This window comes from Pongo abelii, chromosome 2 (genome assembly GCF_028885655.2).
Source record: "Pongo abelii isolate AG06213 chromosome 2, NHGRI_mPonAbe1-v2.0_pri, whole genome shotgun sequence".
Taxonomy (NCBI): Eukaryota; Metazoa; Chordata; class Mammalia; order Primates; family Hominidae; genus Pongo; species Pongo abelii.
The window spans coordinates 175,043,937-175,061,975 of NC_085928.1; the positions used below are offsets into that span (position 1 = coordinate 175,043,937).

General features: G+C 40.3%; 1 protein-coding gene across 3 annotated transcripts; it reads right to left on the minus strand.

The window, feature by feature from the left end:
• Nucleotides 1-3,917: 3,917 nt before the first annotated feature.
• On the minus strand, nucleotides 3,918-15,972 carry SLITRK3 (SLIT and NTRK like family member 3). 3 transcript variants are annotated; one of them, XM_009239496.4, is made up of 2 exons: nucleotides 15,804-15,972; nucleotides 3,918-10,098 (listed from the first exon to the last, which is right to left on the minus strand). In XM_009239496.4, exon 2 carries the CDS (start codon nucleotides 10,075-10,077, stop codon nucleotides 7,144-7,146), a length of 2,934 nt encoding a protein of 977 aa, XP_009237771.2. In that variant the 5' UTR covers nucleotides 10,078-10,098; nucleotides 15,804-15,972; the 3' UTR covers nucleotides 3,918-7,143. The 3 variants fall into 3 exon arrangements, with proteins under 3 accessions (XP_009237771.2, XP_054408917.1, XP_054408916.1); XM_054552942.2 differs by lacking the exon at nucleotides 15,804-15,972 and adding an exon at nucleotides 14,563-14,783; XM_054552941.2 differs by lacking the exon at nucleotides 15,804-15,972 and adding an exon at nucleotides 14,793-15,609 and having other exon boundaries at nucleotides 3,919-10,098.
• Nucleotides 15,973-18,039: the final 2,067 nt, after the last annotated feature.

Consider the following 18,039-nt stretch of genomic DNA (forward strand, 5'->3'; position numbering starts at 1 on the left):
TTTAAACTCTTCCAAAGATAGGACACTTAAAGGTTAATACAAAAACATAGTTCAAACTTTTTCCATTAAGTCTTTATCAGAAGGTCTTCAGAAAGAGGGCATTTTCATTTTACCCCCATCTTTCCATTGTCCTTTTTGTTGAAGAAGATTTCCTAAAGAAAAAGTGAAAGATTCATGGGCCTGGTTATTCCACAGACAGATTTCATACTTATACCTGGAGTTAACATTTTTCTCTACCTACTTTTAAAATTGCCAGCTAAAAAAGTAAAACAACAAATGAAGGGTCAGTTAGGAAACAGAGGAACAGATTTCAATTTTGAATTCAAATTTGGTTAAGCAGAGAACGTGTAGGGAAAAAAAAAATTCCAATTGGATTTAATACACGTAAAAGATTGAATTTAGATAAACCTTAAGGTTTTCTATTAAAAAAAAATTACAGGATCTGTTAATACTTTACATCTTTGATGGGCTTGTTTTTACCATAAAGTTTGTTACCACATACCGAAAAGAAAAGTATTTTAAGATAAACTGTTTTACCAGAATTCTGAAGAAAAAAAAAAACAACCCTTAGAATTCTACGTGGCCACATAACATCTGAATAGTCAAAAGTTTACACTGTAAATAAAAGTAGGAACAATATGTGGATTCTAGTAGCTTTAATGAAGCCAATAGTTTGGATGCCACAGCAAAGATAAAGAGCATTTCGGAAGAGGAAAGGCAAGGTTTTGAGATTTTCAAGATGAGTTCCATATTTTTAAAACACTACTGATTTTGTCAGTTTCCAGATGTAGTTATAGTTTTACTATAGGTTCTGACTTTTTTCATCAGACTTATGAATGATATCACAATCAGGGGATATATGTTGAATTATCTTCTCAGCCTAGGTACCAAAATAAGTGAATCGGGCATTTTGTTACTAGGTGTAAGAATTGTCATCAATCTCTGATCTTGCTTTGACACCTGATTTGAGCTCAATGCATATGCCCTTAGTCATAAGAATATTGTGGCACTGAGTCAGAAACAGAAGTAGAAGCAGGGATGTCAGGAATAGTGAAAGCAATGAGTTCTGCAGGAAGAATAGAACTTCTTTCCATCTCTCCGCACAATCAGGTGATATCTTTCTTTCAACATCTTTTTTTTCAGAGCTAACTTTGACATGCCCAGGTTTAAGGAAGTTATGCTCTCGTTTCAAAGCTACCAAAAATGATTATGTAGTGTTTCATCATTCAAAAAGACTCTAAACCTTCAGGTTCTTAGCAAAATGTATCAGAAATACAAAAGCTCTGTCTTCACATATAACACACTGTAATATGGGTAATAGAATACCTTTCATTTTCAAGAGAACAATCTCCCAATTATTATAATTGAATCAAAATAAAGTATTCATGTTTGTTTTTATCTAAGTCAATGGCACATTCTTCTTAATACAATTTGTTTGGTTTTGATACAGTTTAATACATTGCAAACTCATCAATCCATTGTACTTCTTATTGGTAAGTAGGTAGACTAAATATACTAAAGAAACTTTTTTTTTTTTTTTTTGAGACGGAGTCTGACTCTGTCACCCAGGCTGGAGTGCAGTGGCGCAATCTCGGCTTACTGCAAGTTCCGCCTCCTGGGTTCACACCATTCTCCTGCCTCAGCCTCCCAAGTAGCTGGGACTACAGGACCTGCCAACACGCCCGGCTAATTTTTTGTATTTTTAGTAGAGACGGGGTTTCACCGTGTTATCCAGGATGGTCTCGATCTCCTGACCTCGTGATCCACCCGCCTCGGCCAAGAAACATTTAATTAGGCATGCTGAGCCTTTCTGTTACTGGGTGGTGAAGAAGATGTTTTACTAACATTCATTGGGTTTTAAAGTTTAATGGTACTGTAGGAGTTGGTTTGGGTCGAACTGTAAATTTATTATGATGCCTTTGGGCTGTATATCTTTGAAATCCACCACAAGAATTATTTTCTATTAGAATTTTTTAATGTAAAAAATCATCTATGTAAGTGCAATAGAAAAAAATACATTTTCTCAAGAATTTGTATTATCAGGAGTAAAAATTACCAAAATTAAAGAAGATGGCCATAGCATGTTGCCTCTTCACAACTACTAACCCCTGGTATACACTTGATTTCTCCATATAAAAATTATGTTCCTTCAATTCAGATTCCCTATAAGCAAACTAAAGATGGTAATATTTGTTTATTATTATTACTACTATTATCAAACATTTTAATTTAAGGATGATGTTTTAAAAGTAAAACACGATGTTGGATGTCTTAAACTGGACCTTACTTCTCTTGTATTTCACCTTTAAGATCTCACTTTTCCTACAGACCTAGATAAATTTAAAAGGTCTTGTCTAATTAATGAAGTTATTAAAATTGTTTTTACCTGTAAAATTTATTCTATAAATAGAAAAATGGAAAAATAAGTACTTGCTTTTTATTGGACTTATGTTGCATACTTATATGAAGAAATTAGTTCCTATACTCTGAAGACTTCTGAAGACTTAAAATAAATCGCAATCTCACTGAGATGTATCCCCTATGATTTAAATAATAAAATGAAACAAATTGGAAGATAAAATAACTTTTAAATTCAGAAATATTAATTACAGTGTTACTTTTTACATGTGAATATTACGAAAGTGAAGACTCAAAATTTCATCCAGCTTCTCTTGGATGGTGGCTAGACAGAAGCAAGAAAAATAAATGCATAAAACAGAAATTGTTATACATGTAATAAAAAATGTGTAATTTACATATAAGTAAAATTCAGCATATATAAACTATATACATGTATATACAATGTATATACATATATAATAGTACTATATATATACACACATACACACACACACACAATGGCCCAATTACACATGTGTTATTGCTCCTATTACTTTTAAAAGGCCTATAGTATATTAAACAGAACATAGTATATTGAAGTGAATACGGTGATTTTAGTGATACTTATTTGTGTTCTGTTCACCTGAATATTCAGTGGAAAATTTTGAGCTAAGTGTAAGTTATAAATGTCTAAGTTCAAATGAAACTAGCTCAAATCACTTAAGATGGAGTGTCCATTGATTACCACTTCCTGTCACATTATCTTGACTTGTTATAGTCGTATTTCTCAAATTTTGTGTAGCATTTCATTAATGCTTCCTTTGTCATAGCCATTTCACAAAAGTGTAACATTTATTGGCCTAGACAACATAATTGCAAAAGGACAGGACTGTACGAATAATGAATTTACACTAAGTGAATCAAAATATGTGTTGTGATGCTTAAAGTTCTTTTGTTCTATAATTGCATTATAAATTTTCATAATCCTAAACATATCTTTTCAAATATAGAGGGTTTAAAGTAATATTGCCAGGTTTCAAAAGAAATCTTCAAGCTCAGTCATTAAATTTTCCTTTCGATTCCCTCTCTCTAAAATTTATTAAAGTTACAGTGTTCATCATCCTTATTTTTAAGTATTTGCAATTACATAAAATAATATAGCATTCTAAATAAAAATATAAAAACATCTACATAAATAATACCACATATGATGTATAACATGGTGTTAAAACTGTTATTGAATTAAACTAATAGTTCATTTCCAATTATTTCTCACTAATCCTCTTATAGTTTAAGAGATATTGCAATATTTTTATTATTTCTAAATATTATTACTATACTTAGTAATAAAAATAGCAATGAATAATAGCAAATATCTGCCAGAACTGGGTCTGCTTTAGTCAAGTTAGTCATCACAATGAAGTGAATTAGTAATCCCACTTTTTCTTAAAAATAAATATTTTACTGCAGCAAAAACATAAAACATATTATAATCATAGTACCTACATTAATATCCATCGTGTTTAATGAAAACAGATCTAGTATTATAAATTGAAGCTAACTTAGGTAACTTTAATGCACAGCAAAAATAAATGTCCTAACCAGGGAGTAGAAAATTTCATAAAAGCAAAAAACTATTCCCTTAAATACAAAATTCCATTCTCATATAAATTTATTTTTACTAAATAAATAAATTTATTTCTCATTCAAGGGTGAAAGTACCACCTATATTTAAGACCAAACAGTCTTACTTTCTGTATTTAATAAGTGAAATATAAACATTATAATTATGAAGTTATATTGTGATTTGATATTGTTTATGGACACTCATTTTTCAAACGTTGAAAGCACCAGGGTCTTTTGAGATTGTACTTCAGCCTGATTTGTATAATATGCTGTGTTATGAATATGTGCGTGGTCATTAAGGAAATGAGGACTATTATCTGAAGCATCTAGCTTTGCACTTTTAAGTTTTTACTATGCATGTGCTTTCTATTATTCCCCAAACCATTTGATTAGGAAGAATGGAAGTATGATAAATTGCTAGTTCAGAGAGACTCTGTAATTTGGATTTTAAAACACTTAAAGTGTAATATTGGTTTTATGCACCTTAAAAAAAAGAGACAGATGATTAGAAAGAATAAAGGAGGTGGGATAACCAGAAGAAAGGTGATTTGTGGGAAAATAAAAAAAGAAAACAAGAAAGAAAAGGAGAAGATAAAAAAGAAGAATGACACTTATTTAATAATGGGCTTGACTCTTCTGCATAAGAGCTTCATTTCAATATTACACAGAGAGAAAGTGAATGATGTTCATGGGCTTTTTCCTTTTAAAATAATTCCAAATTATATTCAAATAATTGAGCATAAAAGTTATAGATACATGCCAAGTGCCCCAAAACTGCAATTTTATATTGTATATACTTGTCTTTTTTATTTTTATGCATACCTATGCTGATATTTCTATGTAATTAACCAAGAGAAATATAAATATATTCTTGTAGACATTCATGGAGCTTTTCATTTTGTTACTACAATGCCTTCGTGCTATTGTAGTCACACACCTTCAGAAGCTGCTAGACTCATTCTCTTTTTGTGGAAAAAATTGTGATGTAAGGCTTCAGTGACTTGTGATGAATTACATTCAACACGTAATGATAATTCCTACTATGGGCACTTTGAGGAAACCCTAGCAGAGAACACTGACCTCACTGCACCGTTCTGCAGGTCCTGGGTCAGTGTATCTCTGGAACTCTGCTGCCCTCTAATGGCCTGCTTAGATAAGTGCCTGCCTCATAGGTCTGTTTTCTTAAGTTTCCTCCACCAATTTGATACCGGCACCATAAAAATCCAATATTCTTTGGTTTCGCTCACATATAAATGGATCTAAACTTGGCTTGTTGTCAGGTTAATTTTTCAACATAATTTTAGTGTCATATGACGAAAAACTCATTCAGCATCCTCTGACTTAGTTGAAGCGTTATTGGGGCCAGTTGCTGTAAGTGGTTGGAAGATGGTAAGCAAATATAAGTGACAGCTTTCACAGGATTGTGGCCATCTAAATTGGCCCCAAGGCCTTTGATATTTATTGGGTTGTGTGGGTGTGTGTGGAAGCGTGTGGGTGTGTGAGGGTGTGCATGTAATTGGACTACATAGTTTAAAAACAATAGCAATTTTACTTTCCAATTTCTTTATCTCATTTATTATCTTAAGATGTATGGATCCTTGATAACCTTCTCCTAATTAATCCTGTACTTCTTAGCGATCTAGTTACTTCATTTTCTCCCCCCTTGCATCTTGCCTGGGAAACAGTGCGTCATTGCTTACTAAGATTGAAATTCATAATTCAAGGAAAAAAAAGTAAACCGTAAGTCACATTTTAAGTCTCAGTTGTATCCTGGTTTGGACTAGAGATGGTGGGATATAAGATTTATCAACATCACAGTGCATCAAACCCGTTAATAAATTACTTTCTGTGTAACAAGTAAAAGAAATCATTTTTTAAAACGGGAGCACGAAAGGCATGGCATAGCTGGAGTTTAAGGTTCAAGCTTTGTATCTTCTATATATAATGTATTATGTTTTTCAAAAACTTTTTATTAGGAAAGCTATACCAGACGCATAATCACTATACAATGATTAAACATTACCTTTACAATTTATAATCACTGAAATTACAGAATAAATATATGCACATTTCTTTTGAATCTTTGTGTGTGAGAGAGAAAACATTAAAAGTGCTTCCTACAAAGCTGTTAGTGATATATACCCAGTTGCTTTTTTTAATATTATATATATATATAAGAAAGTGCAGATGTTCTCCAAAAAATCTTGGCATCAGGATGAAGTGTCACAAAGAGGGTGCTCATCCCTAGGCGCGTGTCTTCGGCTGTTAAACCACCAGGCCTCCACTTCAGTAGAATCCAGCCTAGAAAGGCCTCCACTTCAGTAGAATCCAGCCTAGAAAGGCCTCCACTTCAGTAGAATCCAGCCTAGAATGTGACTTTTCCCGGGGTGGTAGGAGAGATGTTGTGGGCTGTACACTAGCAGTGAAGGATAGTAGAACTATGGAGAGGAGAAAAATGGATCAAACCCGAACTAAGCAGATTGGGTTGAATGGAAATGGTATGGAGCGTGTGTGTGTGTGTGTGTGTGTGTGTACCTGCACCAGCAGGAAGAAACTGCAGGTTTAGGGACCACGGTCTGCAGATGGATATGTGTATGAGAGACAAGATAGTGAGTGAGAACATTCGAGCAAGACCCGCCCCCTCCCTCCCCATCTTGCAGTTTCCAGGCATGCAGCAAACTGCATTGTTAATACATGTACAGAATCTGTGCAATGATGATAAGAAAGCCACAAATGACAAATGTCAACTTGTTCCCCCCCCTTTAAATCAAAACTACAACTAAAAAAAAAAAAATAGTTACTGAAAATAAAAAGACACACTGAATTTTACTTAATTAGGATCCATACAATGATCCCCAGTATACCTTATACATGGCACAAAGTCTCAAGTTTCAGTATAAAAAAATAATGATAACATTTGCTGGCAAAAGTCTGCGAAGGCACTTCATTGATTAATGATCTGAGTATGGCCCTTCCTCCAAATCGCATCTGAGAAGGGAGAGCATACATCTGTATTCTCTAGTTATCATGCGGTTTTAGTTTTGTTCAGGGCAGGGAAGATCGTGAGGATGGAGGATGGAGTTATTGGGACAAGTGTAAAGGGAGCAAGGGATATATTTCTTTTATTTTCCTTTTCTTTTGAAAAAAAAAAAGCACTAATATATTTTCTTCTCTCTGTTAGAACCTATACGTTGTCTTCTCCAGGACTTCGAGGTAATCCGGCTTGGTTTGAAGTTTGGCCCTTAACTCGAGGTAATCACTTTTTTGGGTTTGGTGGTCTGTGAAGCCCTTTCCAGCCGAGAAGAGAAGGGTTTCTTTGAGCCTGGCATCCTGCTGTAAGTCTGGGTATTGCATGCCAGGAGGGTGCACGTGCAGTTCCTTTAATTTGGGCACTGTTCCATAGAGACAGTCCACAAATCCCACTGTGCAGGGGGCAGGCTGTGGCCTCTCTCGATCTAGTAGCATACTGCTACCACCACAGCCTCCCCCAGGAGGAAACAGCACCACCCCACCATTTTTCTCATGGTGGCGGAACCCTGCCAAGTCTCCCCCAGTTCCCCCAACTACTCCTGAAACCCCACCAACTGCTGGGTGGTGAGGGTGATGGTGATTCACTGTCACTATGGTGTTAAGCTGGGAGCTGGACACTGCTAGGGCCCACTCCTTCTCTTTTTCCAGCAAGGTCCGGTAGTTACTATGGTTCTCCTTGGGTGTCTCAGCAAACTGCTCACTTCCTAGGAGAGCCTCACCCATTCCCGGTGGTTGTGTCCCTGGACCCCCACGTTCTGCACTCCCTGCTTCTTGGGCTGATGAAACAGCCACCTCCTCCTCCTCACGAGGCTTGTAGATGGGGTTGTTGCACATTTGGGTAACTGGGTGGGGGATGTACTCATACACATGACCCACGGGAGGGGCCTTCTCTGGAGAGGAAAGAGTTGGTCGACCTCCACCCCCACTTCCGCCACCACCACTTCCACCATCCTCAAACAGCCGGTGGCATTGCATTTGGATGCCAGTAAGGTCCACACCTTCCTGCCGCTTGCTTCTGAAGGGCAGCTTCTTTCGACGCCGTCGGAGCACATAGGCAAAGAGGCCTGCAGCAACAAAGACTGCTGAGAAAAACAGAACCAGCAGGCTGAGAATTAACACAGAAAGTGGCACAGGGCCCCCAGGAGGAGAAAACTCATAAGGTGATGCACTGGTTGGTGCCCCAATAAGGTGAGAATCTCCAGGCTGGGCTGGGGATGCTCCAGCTGGTGCAACGTGCAGCATCTCTGGGCAAAGAACTTCCAGCTCAATAGTGCGCACATCACGGTGCGTGAGGTTCTCAGGGCTCCTGCAAAGCACATCACCAACCACACTGACTGAGCTGATGGTTTCGATCCACTGTTTAAAGGGGACCAGGTCACAAGTGCAGTCCCAAGGATTCTCATTGAGGTCTATCTGGACAATGGCATTCAAGTGTTCCAGGACACCAGCCACAGGAAGATAGAGGAAGTAGTTCTTCCTCAGGTTGAGCCGGGCCAGGGATGTGCCTGCAAAGGCATCTGTTGGCAGAGTCCTCAGTAAGTTATTATTGAGGAATAGCAGCTTCAAGTTGGGCATGAGGCTGAAGGCTGCAGGCTGGATTTCCCGGATGACATTGAACTCAAAGTACAAGTAGTGCAAACTCTGTAGGCCTCGGAACATGCCCGGTGTCAGCTTCTCTATATCGTTGCCATTAAGGAAGAGGCTCTTTAAATTGGGCAAGTTGATAAAGGCCCCATCTTGGACATAGGAAATACGATTGTTCCCCAGATGCAAGAGATCCAAGGAAGAAAAATTCCAAAAATCAGAACGGTATATTTTCTGAATCAGATTGCTACTCAGATACAGTTTCTTGGCGTTCAAGGGCCTTGGAAGAAGTTCAGAAATGTTATTAAATCCTCGCTCTTTGCAGTTGACAGTCAAGCCAAGGTCATTGATGTGCAAATTACAGGTACACCCAGTGGGGCATATAATGGGGATTGGTGGTCTGGTCTGATAAGGAGCAATGGGAGGCTGGTTTGGACCAGGATATAAAGCTTGGGAGGTGGAGGGTGGCCTTGGTGTTCGAGGCTGTTTGGTGGGCTTAGGCTGTTTATTTGAGGACTTGTATTCAACAGAAGAAGCAGTGAAATGAACAGAGGATAGCATCGAAGAAGGCTTAGTGGGCCATGCATTCTCTTTACTTGAGGACAAATGAGGAATTCCCAAACTAGCCTCTACCTCAGAGTCAGACAACAAGGGACAGAGTTCTGTCTTCCTGATTTCTCGTAGGTCCTTTCCATGGAAGTGGAAAGGGGTCTCACAGGTAATGTCTCCCACCAGAGCAGTATAAGGAATGCGTTCCAGCCAACTCTTCAGTTGTACAATTTCACATGTACAGTTCCAAGGGTTTTCTTCCAGCTGGAGCTCCATCAGGCTTCTGCCAATGTGATCTAGCATTCCTCGGTAAAAAAGAACCTTTAACCTATTTCCACGTAGGTCCAAATGGGTTAAAGAGACAGCCTTAAATAAATTGGTTGGAAGCATGGGGATGAGATTATCATTTAAAATCAGAACCCTCAATTTACTTAGGTTCCGAAATGCCCCACTCTCAATACGTTTAATGACATTGTAGTCTGCCTGTAGATATTCTAGACTTTCCAAGCCGAGGAAGGTGTCATTTCTGAAGACATCCAGTTTGTTTTCATGTAGATATAGTCTCTTTAAAATCTTAAGACCATTGAAAGCTCCAGTCTGAATGTCCTGCAATGCATTGTTCCCAAGATTAATAGACACAGCATTATTCAAATGAAGAAAACTGTTGGTGTATAATTTCCTCATAGAATTCCTCTGCAGATACAGTTTAAAAGGTCTTGACCAGAACTCGGTAATCTGACTAATATTTGTAAATCCTTTACTGTCACAATGTATATGAAAGAGGCTTTCTTTAACTTCACAGTAGCATGGATCAAAACAGGGCTCATCTATTTCCTCTGAGTCCTCTATTAGGGGAATCGGGGTAGTCCATCCTAGAGCAATTGTGCTTAGAAGAATTATCCACAACATCCTTCCTCTGTGAAGCATCTCAGCTATGGAAGGTTTCATCGTTCGTGGTTGATTACAAAACTGCAACAGAAATAAAAATGCAGATTTTTAGCTTTTAGTCATATGTACTATTTTAATTGACTCCTACATGAGGGGGAATTTTAAGAGCTATATAAAAACTTCAGCAATTGTTGAAGTGACACTCAAAATGAGCTAGCAACATACTTAATGTTTAGAGTGTGTCCTATATTTTAAACTTAGGAGACTCTGAAATATTGAACCATGCAGTGACATTTTCCTGAACCAAGCCATACGTGGTAAACGGCATATCGCATGAACAAAAGCAGCCTGCATTGCCTCTGTATAACAAACAACAGAACTGGTATATCGTACTTCCTTTTAGGCATAGGCAGATTAAGTAATAATGGCAGTAATGTGGCCATTACACCCGTTTGCCTGTTAAAACTCATGTTGACATCAAAGATACTCAAAATAAATCTGATTGGAACTCTGATGGGAAAAATATGTTCTTTGAATTATAGGTTTTGACTATTAAAAAGACACGATATACTCCAAAATTATTATATTGATTTGTGTGATAAAGTATGAGCCTATTGCTCAATATCAGATGTTGAGATGTGTAAAATGATCAGCATCTCAGGAAAACTTAAGATTTATTTTTATGAAATGATCATAACATGCTTTATTACAGTGTATAGTCAGTATGTACACTATATGTCCACATCTCCTTGCCCAAAAATAGATTATTGTCATCTTCTTTAATAAATAATTTGTATATATTTTTATCATTTTACTATTTAAAACATGTAGGAGTGATTAGCCCTTCTAAAAAACATGCCCATGCAATTGTCAGAGCTAAAGATAGGGACAGCTAGAGGATGCTGAGTCTGAAAGTGTCTGAATTAAAAGATTTGCAAAGCTTAGTTTGGAATGTGTATCTGCTCCTTCAAGATCAACTGAGGAACCCTGTAAAAAGCTGGAAGAGCAGGTGGCTGGTTAGAGGGGAGGTGGGTAGTTAAAGTCAAGAGAGAGTGGAAACCTCTATTCTTACCTGCTGATAAATGATCTATCACATGAAATAAATTTCAAAAAAGATACCATTCTTTTCCAATCAGAAGAAACAAATGCAGTGCACTATTCTGATACATAATCTTCCTCTATGCATCGTTTTCCTTGCCTAATAACATCAGTATATGAAAATGTTTACATAAATGATAATAATGCAATTTTATTACACTGTCCTCCCTGAGTCACTAAAATATCAATCAAAATTGAATAGCTGATTTTAATCAACAAAAATAAACCAAAGTTTCTAGCATATATTTTCCTCACAGATAGCACACAGAAAGATATATTTCATCAACCTTCTTCTTAAAACACAATGATATAATTTATAGGAAAAGTGAAAACAATAAATCTTCACATTACACTTGCCTATAATGTTCACAGCTGTAAAGAAAGGAGATACGGTGAGAAAGCAAAGAGAAATCTGCCTCAGACATGCAATACTCAAAAATTAAAAACAATTAAATGAAAAACAGGGAGACAGAAAAGCCTACATTGCAGTATCAATTAGTCTTCCATCTCCCTTATGAAATATTAAAATCTACTTAAGTTCTTTCTTCACCATCTTAAATATTTTTCTTGTTTATCAGGTCCCTGTGGTTTAGGCAAAAAAGGCTACAGATGTGTTGGACTTACCTATTTTGCCAGAGTTTTTTGGGTTTCGGGTTTTTTTTGTAATTTATTTATTTATTAGCATGGAACCGTGAAAAGAAAAAGAAAAAAAAAAAAAGCTTGAGTTTAAGGATTCTCTCTCTTTCCCTCCCCCTCCCTTTGCTTTGCTGAAGCTGAAGCAAAAGGGGATAAAGGGGGTTGGGCGGGGGGACTAAGAGGAAAAAAAAAAAAAGCAGCAAGCTTGAGACGTGCTGGGAATGCAATGGGCTCTTCAATGGGCTTCTTTAGGATGCAGAACTGCCGCTTGGCACACTCAATAGAGGAGGGAGGAGAAGGGGCTGCAGCAGGCTTCCAGCTCTGCTGCCCCTGCCGCTGCCGCCGCGGTGGCTGCTCTCTTTGGGTACCCACAGCACATCATTGGGCACTGGGAGGAAGCGCAGGAGGGAGGCAGGAAGGAAGGCTCAATCACAGTGCAGAATCTCAGACTTCTCTCGCTCCGGCTTTAAAAATATGTATGTGCTATAACCCTGAACCCGGCATTCCACGTCATGAAAATGAGCTCCAAAGGGAACGCGCTTAGCATGGGTTCGGGAGCGAGCACTAGGAACCCCTGACTATACAGTTGAGTGAGAGAGAGAGAGAGTGTGTGTGTGTAGGGAAAAGAAGTAGAGGGGTAGAGAACACAAATTGGCAAAATAAGAAACGAGAGAAGGGGGAGGAGACCAACCTATGGGAAACATTTCTTTGGTGGGGAAGGTGGAGATGGGGGAGGGGGGCAGGGATAAGCATTTTCTTTCTTTCTTTTTTTTTTTTTTAACTCTCAAGGAAACCATCCCCTGAATGATTTGCTCCTTTAGTTTCCAAAGCTCCTCTCTCTAGTGCAGGTGGTTTGAAAAGTGAGACTATCCTTCGTAATTATCTTTTTCACGGGACAGCCATTCCCTGCAATGACGGGGATGGGGGAAAATCCAGGTCCCCAAAGCAGAAAAGCTGAATCTGTCCGATTCTGCCTGGGTGTCCCGAATAAGAGCTCAGACAGCCTGAAAGACTTGGACCGAGTTTCTCCTGCATTTTGCTTCGATCCCATTGCACCAGGAATTCTTTTGTTGTGCTGCAGGTCAAAGCCTTCGATATCCCCTGGATTCAACAGCATTTCTTTTCTTCCACCTTTTTAAAAACAGAGACAAGCCAATTCTCTGGAAGGAGATACAGACCACTTGGGTAACAATGGTGCATTTCACATTCTGCCACCGGGAAAGACCTCGCGGGATTGGGGTGGATTTAAGGATTTGGATGCTTTTGTCCGTTCTTTCTCTTTCTTATTTTTTTAAACTCAAATATTTCTCCGTGAAATTTGCGGGGAGTGAATCCTAGGGAGTAGTGGGAGTGGGGGTGGAGATGATTGAAGGAAGATATTATATTGTAGAGGGACTACCAGATGATAGTTCAGGAACGCTCTCAGAGGAATTTTTTTAAGGCTCAGCTGACAGCACTACAGTCCTGCCTGCTGGGAAGGAATGCAGCTTGGTGGGGAAACTGGGGAGAGCCAAGTGTGCAGCAAAGGAGTCTAATTAACAGGACCTGTGTGCTGTGGATGCTCCCCATCTGCCCCCACCAGCACACACCAATCCTGTCACCAACTCCTCGCCGGGAGGGGAGAAGGGAGGGACTTTTTGGTTGCTAAAGAACTAAACTGAACCTCAATTGCCCAAGGGCTCAAAGTTAGTAGGTAGAGATGGTTTTCCCTTAATGGACCCTTTACAAAAGCAAATTTTAAAGCAAAGCACAGCTTACATATCAATTTCTTACTGCTCTAAAACAGGTAAATCACCTAACAATGTGTTTCTTAAAAGTCAGTCAAAGGCAATTTCCATGATATTTTGCATTTAAAATGACCGCACATGAGTCCACTGGCAGACAGTAGCTAATTTTAGAAACATGCCACCATACACTAAGTAAGCAGGAGGGCAGAATTTTCTAACATTCTACTCTTAATATTCCAGACTCACTCTATTGCTCCCATAGGTCCTAGCCAAGAAGTAAACCAATACCGATAGCCTAAGCTCAGAATCAGAGCAATTCCCTCTCCCTCCCCAGCTGCCGGCACCCACACCCTCCCCCCCATCCCCCGCCGAGCACTTCGGGTACCCAGTGTGCAGAGGCGGTGACTATTTATCGGGTCTTATCGGAACCCATGATGTGATGGAATCGATGGGTAACCCGGAGGCTGCCCTGAGCTTCCAGATGACGGTAAATGTTGTCTCGGCAATGAAGTCTCTGTTCTTTCTTGAACTAAAACCCCTTAAGTTCTGGACCTGGGCTATGTCCTAAAGGCTATCTCACCTTTTTCCTTTCCTTTAGCTCAGGATAGCGCGTCTAAAGGATAGGGAGGGCTCCAAAAGTTAGGGGATATTGAGCCATGGGGCCCCGGTTTTTTCCGTGTCCTGCTGGGAGCGCCCAGAGCCATTTGTTTGTCCAGAGAGAGGACAAGAAGCCCTTTCTCCCCGCTGTGCCCCCTTCCCACTTCCTCCTCCCCACTGCTGGATCTTACAGCTCACTAATCTCTTCAGATCTAAGATTAAATATTCCAATATGGAAGCAAAACTATCTTCCCTAGAACAAATAATTAAAATGCTGCATCATTCATTTTCTGAAGAGCTTTGAGCCGTCTATAGATCCTTTTCTAATCTGCTGTCGTCAGGCGAAACGCACAATGGTCTGTTTAGAAATGGAAAATTATTAAAAGCTCAAGCCTTTTTCCTTCTACCTCTTACAACACCAGCGAGCAATCCACTGGGGGAGGGGTCCTTCGCTCTGCCACCTGGCCTATTTGTTGGAGTTACTTACGATGTCTTCACCCAGAAAAGAGGTCCGAGGGTATGTTAGTCTCTGGTACCCCTCCTTCCACCAACGTCCTTACACCTAACTGATCCAATTGAAAACTGCAACAAACCCCTAGCACCTGTGAGCGTACAGAAGACACCGCGGCCAAACTCGATGTGCTCTACAATGCACATCCTACATACGAGAAATACTGGTTTCAATTAGGCAAAGTAGGAAAGGATGGCGGCGAGTACCTATGGTGCAGAGTGCTCAAGATCTCCGAGGTTTGCTCCGAGGGGCTTCCCAGCAGGAGGGGCAAACTCTCTGGGAAGCTGAATTGTATCCATCATACTGTAGCCTTGTAGCTTCTCCTCTTCTGGCCACCAACTTTCCGAAAGGCTACCGAATCACGCTTGTAATCCGTTTAAATGTTTCCAGCTTTGAGACTTGCAGGGAAATGGTCGCTGCATACCAATGGGAGAGCCGGGCGCGCACCTAGCGCGGCGATGCCAGCGACACGGAGCTCACGACCACAGCTCCCTATGCCCTCGATGGCTGGTAGGCAAGCAGGCAGAGTGAGTGTCCCAGGACTAGGTTCCTTTGACTTAAAATCTCGGTGCTCTCGATCAGTGGAGAGCTTCGTTGTTCCCGAGAGCCTGAGCTCAGACTCTGGATTTCTTTCTCTCTTCCTCAAAGGTTGTCACTCACAGCGCAATCCCTGCCCGAGGCCTCCTTCCATCCGAGAAGATGGAATTAGCCCTTGCTTTTCCAGGGTGTCTTTGCTCTTTGCCCTTTAGGTGGGTGGGAGTGGGGGGGTGGGTGGTGTGTAGATGAGAGAAGAAAAGGGTGGGGAGAGGCGGAAAGGAGGCAGGAAGGGGGCGACTAGATCTCAGATCCCAGCATTGGTCAGACGGCGAAGGTGGGGGGGAAAGAAGGAGAGAGGGAGAGAAGATACAAATACACAGTATGGCTGTGCACACCAAATTCCACTTGGATTTGGGAGATCTCAGGCAAAGCACGAAGGTGAAGCGATCCCGTCGGCGGAGAGTGAGTCCCCTGACCGCTCGCCATTCAAGCACCCTCACTTCTGGAGCGGGAGAAGGTGCGGGGGAGGGGGGTGGGAGGGGGAGGGGACTGCCGAACGTTTCAGGCCAAGGAGACGCTCGCGGCGGCAGCGGCGGTGGCATCTTTAAAGACTGACCTGCTTTAAAAGTGCCACTTTAATGGCCTAGGAAATAACTAAAATCGGATTACACGTTACTTACCAACGTCTCCTCCTAAACTGGAGCGCCAGGTCGAGTATAAGGAGTCAATATAGGAAACGCAGGGCTGGAACCTGAATGCAAATCCATCAGCCGCCCCCAAATCGCGCACCAAGGGAGCGGCGCTCGGGAGCCCCCAGATCAGCCCATCGCCGGAGCTCCGCCAGCGCGTCCCCCCCGCACCCCCGGCCCCTCCTCCGCGCCAACTGTGTAAATCAGCCGCCGCAGTCCTCTCGCCGCGCATCGCAGGCAAAATCCCGGCTTAGGAAGCAAGGAAACAAGTGATCTCTCTCTCTCTCTCTCTCTCTCTCTCTGTCTGTCTCTCTCTCTCTCTCGCTCTCTCTCGCTCTCGCTGTCCCCCTTTCCCTCTCCCCCATTATCGGTCACAACCTGGCAGCTCTTCAAGAGACACCCTGTGATATTGAGTGTCGGGAAGTCAGCATTCTGTATCTGTGGATTGATTTGTAACTTTTATTTGCAAATGAGAGAGATGCCTGTTTGGAAAATTACAGCCCAAAAGGTGGAGGGTGATCAAATTAAGAACATCTGAGCTGTATTGGTGGGCGGTATCGCTAAACGCCTCCGGGGAGCGGTTTCCAAGTGATTTGCAGTAATCCCCCACCTTCATGATACATGGGTGACGATTTGAAAGTACACATATTTCCTCATCTGTTTACATTTGCCGGGGGAGGGGGGGGAATAAAACTGTAGGGCACAGGGAGTTGGGAGGGGGGCATTTGCCTGAGAGATGCTGGATACCATTTCGTGATAAATTAGATACGGACACTGGAATAATTATTACACGTATGTGAAAGTATTATTACAACATTATAGAGGCGACCATTACCCCCACTGCAGTCATACTAATGCAGTCGTTTAATGCTCCATTCAATCTGCAGTGTAAACCAACGCAATTCTTTTTAATAGATCCCTTTCATCAGCGACTGTGTTGGAAAGAGGGCAGTCTTCCACTAACTCCCAAAGTGAATAGAAGGTAGCCTGGGGAATCATCTCTGTATCTCTTGCCATTTCTTCCTGAAGTGAATGCAATACATTGTCCAAGGAAGGCAAAGTTATTTAGCTATTGTAATTGTAGAGGTAGAATGATCTTGAACCTATTTTCAAAAGCATTCAAAGAACTCTAACTCACCCTTTGCAAAGAAACAGTACTCTCTTTTAATTTATGCATAAAATCCTTTGACAGACAGGCCTGGATATATGTTTTACATCTTTATTTAGTGAATTTTGTATATACTATAATTTATACCATCGTTAGTTCATATTATTGACATATAATACCACAAGTTAGTGTCCGTATTACCTACATTAAATGATAGGAAAGGATGGAGTTGGTCGTAGAGACAGCCAGGGGCCTGTGGAATTTTTTGGGATATATACATATACACACACTCTAAATTTAGTATGGCAACTGTGTTGGTTCTGCATAAAATCAATTTAGATTATATATATATATATATATACACACACGTATACGTGTGTGTATATATCATACTTACAATGTTTTCATTTGTTCTTTAAAATACTCAGCATTCTTCAAGATTATTAAGATTAGTAAAATATCTACAGGGACCCGGAAAGTAATAAAAAGCACCGTGTATTAAAATGGATTCTTTTTAAATATAGCATTTCAGACTTACTGGCATGAATTCCAAACCTCTTTCTAGTGTTTTCTAGGATAATAAATTCTTCCATGTAAATTCTACATACAGGAAGACATAGATGTACAAAGAACATTTGTCATAGGTGTTTCACCCACTGGGTCTCCAAATTGGGCTTCAAAGTGGTATATCTAGGCAGGGTTGCCAAAGGAGTACATCCCCATAATGAATCAGTCAGATTTAAGAAAACCCAAACTTTATCAGTAGTTTGATGTGTCACAGAGATATTTTTGGCCTTTTCAGGTGGTGGCCCAATTTGAGGAGAATCACTCCTGGGTACACCATATTTTATGTGGGCAAGTGTGAAGTCACACACATGCCCTTTGAGCCTCAGGGCTGGAGGATATTTAGAGTAACCCTGAAAGACATTCGGCAACATCACTCCTAAAGTTACTGAATCTCTTTAACTTTTTGGAACTATTTTCAAGGTTATTTTGATGAGAGAGTTCTGAGTATATTAATTTGTTTACTCTGAGCAGATGTTAGTATGGCCTGATGGTACTGGGGAGCTGCAGAAGATTGAATAGCTAGAATAGGTTGTTAGTGTTAAACATGAGTAC

What these genes read in the sequence shown, in the direction of transcription:
- SLITRK3 (XM_009239496.4), bottom strand. Translation starts at nt 10,077, where the DNA reads ATGAAACCTTCCATAGCTGAGATGCTTCACAGAGGAAGGATGTTGTGG.